General features: G+C 40.9%; 1 protein-coding gene across 1 annotated transcript in view; it reads left to right on the plus strand.

The window, feature by feature from the left end:
• Window positions 1-5,285, plus strand: part of lurap1 (leucine rich adaptor protein 1) — an 11,866-nt gene extending 6,581 nt beyond the window's left edge. Inside the window, exon 2 of the mRNA XM_034147900.1 lies at window positions 3,010-5,285. Within this exon, the coding sequence (XP_034003791.1) occupies window positions 3,010-3,816 (807 nt within the window). The 3' untranslated portion in view covers window positions 3,817-5,285. The remainder of the gene's footprint in view (window positions 1-3,009) is intronic.
• Window positions 5,286-5,605: the final 320 nt, after the last annotated feature.

Genomic DNA, 5,605 nt, shown 5'->3' on the forward strand with positions numbered 1-5,605 from the left:
AATCTTATCTTTATATTTTATAATATTGATTTCCAGATTTATAACCAACCCAACATTTTATAGAACAAACATTTTTTTTTTTTTTAAATCAGCAGATTACTATCCCTACATTTTAGTTCATTTTTCTATCAATTTACTTAGTGACTTTTTTTATCATTTACTTTTACATGCATGTCAAATGTTTAAATGTAGGTTTAGTTAGGATACAGATCAATTTCTACTGTCTTTCTGTAAAATGCAGCCTAAAGGAGAATGAATGGTACACTGCAGTTTGAGAGCAACCATGAATGTATCTATATTATCAGACAGCTCAGCAACTGAGTGAGCACAGACTAGACTAGAGCATTGCATTAGCATTGTGCCACCTCAGCGCTGACAGACACGGAGCTACTTTTACTGCCACCCTCATTAGGCACTCAGTCTCTGCCAGCTTCATAAAACCTCAAACCTCAAACCTCAAAACCTGAACCCCACCCCAAATGTCTGACTGTTCCCGGGACGCCAACTGGTTAACAGCCACACAAAAAGACAGATCTGGCACCCAGCCCTCACTGCAATGTGTGCTTTTATGTTTTTCTTACAGTAGAGGTGGACTGACGCTATGAATAAGCAGATGAAGATATCTTTATCTGTATCTTGAGGTTTTGCCTCTCATTTATCTGACTATTCCTTAATTTCCTGTTGTCAAAGCTGTCTCTGCCAGTTGTATTTAGCCTACAGTGTGAGTTTGGCATCAGCAGATCTGCACCACATTGACCACATAGCTCCTTCTTATCCATTCATGCATTCAGAATTATGTTTGCATACCTTTGTGTGTTCCTGTATTTATTGATTTTGAGACAAATATATTTTCCCACCATCACATTGTTGGATTACAATCCTCTGGCAAACACTTTGGTATAAGTAAATGCATCCAATCTAAAAGCCAAAAAGTTAAAAGTTCAACTCTCCCCAAACGGGTCTGGAGGTATAGTCTGAAAAGAGAGGTTTTGTTGGGACTCTTCCTGCATTGTAAGACAGAAAGCTAGTTTCCACTATCTTCATCATGTATTTCATTTTGAATGAACACTTTGTTTTTGGTTCAAATTAAAGTCTTGCTTTGGCTTAGGTTTGGCTAAGGTTTGGCTAAGGTTAGGCATGCAGTGGTTAAGGTTTTGGGTAAGTCTATGTCCTCACAAGCCCCACAAACAGCCCATTACAAAGTGTCAGGCAATCTGATTAAGTAACAGTGTTTGAGTTTATGATGTAGGCCATATGGCATGGGTAACGTAGTGGGCTGTATGTAAGATGATCCCACCTTCACATACTAAATGTACGGGCTGTAAAAGTGAGGTGCTATCTTTCTCTGAGTGCATCATTTAAAGGATTTATAGAGGCAATAAGAGGTCAATGAAGCCAATATTTTCAATGAAAAAGCAAAACTTATTATTTTACACAGCTTTTCTTGTACATGGAAGAGTCTCAGACACACTGACAGGGAGAGGTTTTATTTTGATGTTTTGGGGATCATTAAAGAAAACTGCTGCTGACATTATGCACGACCAAGAGATAAACAGCCTGGCAGCTTTTAAGAATCAATATGTCTCTGCCCACTGTTTTATTGACACAACCTGGATGGTCATAAGGAAATAAGAGAGAGACTCCTAAAGGTCAGAGAGCAAAGGTCTTTCAGGTCCCTGCATCTAACATTGGAAATCCGCTATACGTGCAGTTTTTTGACCATGCACTTACAGTTTATGTGTTATTTTACCACATTTACAACTGTGAAATGATTTGAAAAATGTCTTCTTACACACTATAAGAATCAGATACAGTAATGCTTTCTATTTATTTGGCCTGAACATGCAATGTTTTTATATTTGATCTGACTGTAAAAATATTTCATTTAGAGTAAGGTACTATAGTTACTTAAAAAATTACGCTCTTTTTTGTCTTTTTACTTGTAACTGATTCATTTTACATCTTTCATTCATGATAATTTGTACTTCTGGGAATAACAGAACATATAACATGTACATATTGTAGGTGTGATTATGTATGACACCTGTCTGATTAATTATCTGAGACAAACAAAACAACATCATGTAAGAAATGGTAGTGTATGCTTTTTATAAACTATACATTTTAGTGACTACAGAAAAATGGTGCTACAGTAGCCTTGAAAAAGATAGACACTGTTGGGTCACAGTAAACAACGAAATAACAAGGAGAAACATTGCAACGTCGAGGAAACAGAGATACTGAAAGACTAAGGCTTAAGGTTTGAAGGAGGCTGGTCATCTGCAGAGAGGGGTGGGTAGCTCTGAATGTCAGTGCCATATATCACCTCCTGGCCCTGCACCTCACCGCAGACTTCTGCTGATGTATTCTGGGGAGACATTTTTCATGACCGCAGCCGTCTTTTCCCTCTTTTTCATCGTTTCGCTTTTTCAACCTCCTACACACACACTTCATTTTAGATTCTGATTAATCATTACTTCATTTATAACACCAGATGACATCATGACTAAATAAAGGTTTGACTATTTCTGCACCATTTACAGGGCATTTAGACATCTTTGTAAAGATTTTTCTTCCCTTGATCTTATGTTCAAATGTCTTTCCACTGTAACTTCCATCACGCAACAGCTTTTCTGAGGAGTTAGTTCTGTTCTCTTCTAATTCTGTCTCTTGGCTTCTTCCCTTACCTCCCCTTATTTGTTTCCTGGTTGCTGGGTATACTTGACCAGCCAGCTTCTGTTATACTTTACTTCCAATTATGGTAATCTGTTAAGGTTTAATAGCATTATAATGGTGTTTGCAAACGCCTGTGGAGCCAAAGCTGAATGCCTAAAATAAATATCTGCAGAGTCCTTGTGGTTCCCCGGGTTGGTTTGTTTGGCTCCCATAAAGAAAATGTTTTCCCTGTTGCAAACTGCAGACTATCTAAACACGAACTTCATGTTTTGATAACACCATAAAAATAGTCATAAACTTTGTAAATTAACCCACTTCTCCTTTACTCCGCAGGCTCACTTGCGCTCAGTGGACGTGAAGATCTTGCAGCAGTTGCTGGCGGTCCATGAAGGCATCGAGGCGGTGAAATGGCTGCTGGAGGAGCGCAGCACGCTCACAAGCCGCTGCAGCAGCCTAACCAGCAGCCAGTACAGCTTGGGTGAGGGCCCCGACACCTCGTGGAGAGGCTCTTGGAGCAGCCTGCAGGACCCCAACGACAAGCTGGATAACATCTCCATCGGCAGCTACCTGGACACCTTGGCGGATGACATGGACGAGTATTGCCCCTCCAGCTCGGAGTCGGTAATCTGCTCCACCACCCCAATGGTCTCAGAGGCTACTGCTGCGGGCCGGACAGTGGGAGGCCCCGGGGCCACGGTCACTGCACCTGGTTCTGCTTCTGGGGCTGTGGGAGTCCGGACTGTGGTAAATGAAAATGGAACTGGGGTTGGAAATGGGAAACCAGCTTTTCCATTAACCTCTTCCCAAGCCAAGCCTGAAGGCCCCAAACAAGACGCTCCGGTTTGGACGAAGGCTTCTGAGATCGATAAAGAAAGCCCAGTTTCTAAGGCCAATAACCAGACTCAAGTCATCAAGGCTAATGCCGTCTTGGAGAAACCAAACGTGCAGACAGGCAGCCCAACCCGCCCAATGCGCCCAAGCCTCAACGAGAAACTGGGAACCAACCAGAGCCCCAAACTCAAACCTTACAAAAATGGAACGATCGACTTGGATACTTGCAAAATGAACGGCAAAATGCATCTAGAGTATGACTCGCACTGGCGATGGGTGCAGTCGCAAGAAGATGTGACGTTTTTGTAAGAGGGATAATGACAGAGGGGACTAAAGCCACTATTGAACACCCCTCTGAAAATGTATAGACCAGAACCCTGAAGGATAGCAGAAGAAGAGTGAACTGCTGATGTATGACACACCCAGCAAGGCTTTCCTTGTTGACAGACACTGGGTTTGTTGTGCCCTCCTGTGACTGCACTAACTTTCTATGAAACATTGATGTCAGTATTATGCTGGATGCACATTTCAGGATTTTGAACATAATATAGCCAAACAGGGCTGCCTAAGAAAAATTCAGACAAGACCATTTTGAAATCCTGTGTCGTAGTTTTTCTCAGGGTATTTATTTCCCCCCCAAAGTTTATTTTCTAAAGCACAGTATGATGACCTGCCGGAGAACTGAAACATATAACCTGTGTAAATTAAAAGATTTGAATTATAATTAGACTTTTTATTCCCCCCCAAAAAATCCCATAAACTACATTTTATTTACACATACCCCTCAAAGAATATTGCTCTGGGATCTCCTTAATCACTTTATATGTCCAGGGATGGGCCTATAAGTCCGATGGCACTGATAAAGACGATTGTACTGCATGAAAATTAATAGAAGACCAAAGTTTTCCCTTCTTCTTTTAGTCAGAAATGTAATTAATGCTACAAATCGTTTGTCTTAGACAATATAACCAAGCACTTGATGGTCATATACAGTATTACTTAATAAATTGTAAGCAAAACCTGAATATTAAAGCTTGTTTCTTCGAACGTGTTGCTGCCTGTCAAAAAGTAGAAGATATTAAAATAGAACACAGAGCACTGAGGTTAGTGAAGGTTTCCCTTATTGAGAAATAATGTACTAATGTGTGTCTTTGTGAAGCTAAATACCTTCAGTGCTTATCCAATCATCTGCAATATTGTATGTTCCTTAAATCGCAATACAGCTACTCTGTGCATCAGGTACTAGTCGTAATTGGTTGTAGGCAAATACTAAATATGGCTGAATTTTGAATTGTAATCTTTATGGTTACCTGTGTACGTTTTTCTAAGCTGATGTTGTGCCTGATTGGTGTAAACCTTAACTGTATATGCCTGTACCTTTCCCTCCTGAGATGACTGCACTGCTGTTATGATAATCTGAGTTTTTTTACTCCTTTTATTCTTTTTTGCCACTTGCTTGCGTGTACAAATGGCTCGACCACCAGTCTGTGTGCTCTCGCCATGTGAGTGTTGACTGGTAAATGTGTTATGTTGGCTCGGTGGATATTGCATGCTGTGCTGAGAGCTTTATTGGTTGTATCTTGAGAAATGTGTGGAAGACCTAAAACAATCAGAGAAGAACAGCAATATTTCTTGAAGCCTTTCTAGTGGCTTATATAAGCAACCTCTTCTCAAATCTAATATTATCATCCGTTCTTCAGGAGTTTCCAAGACTACTGGCAGGGAGGTGGTGTGTGTGTGTGTGTGTGTGTGTGTGTGTGTGTGTGTGTGTGTGTGTGTGTGTGTGTGTGTGTGTGTGTGTGTGTGTGTGTGTGTGTGTGTGTGTGTGTGTGTGTGCGTGGTGTGTGTGCGTGCGTGTGTGTGTGTGGTGTGCGTGCGTGCGTGTTCAGTGACTGAGGTTTGGATAAGAATAGACAAGTCTCCAACGGTTTTAGTTCATTCATCACAGTATTACAACATCTCCTACCAGTCAGCAGTTAGTCAGGTTAATGCTGCAGGGGTAGAGCGACAATAATTCAAATGGATTAAACACATTACATTTCAACATGTGGAGAATACAAACCAGGCCTGTCATACCTAGTTTGGAGATGGATTTAGT

Source organism: Trematomus bernacchii, unplaced genomic scaffold (genome assembly GCF_902827165.1).
Source record: "Trematomus bernacchii unplaced genomic scaffold, fTreBer1.1, whole genome shotgun sequence".
Taxonomy (NCBI): Eukaryota; Metazoa; Chordata; class Actinopteri; order Perciformes; family Nototheniidae; genus Trematomus; species Trematomus bernacchii.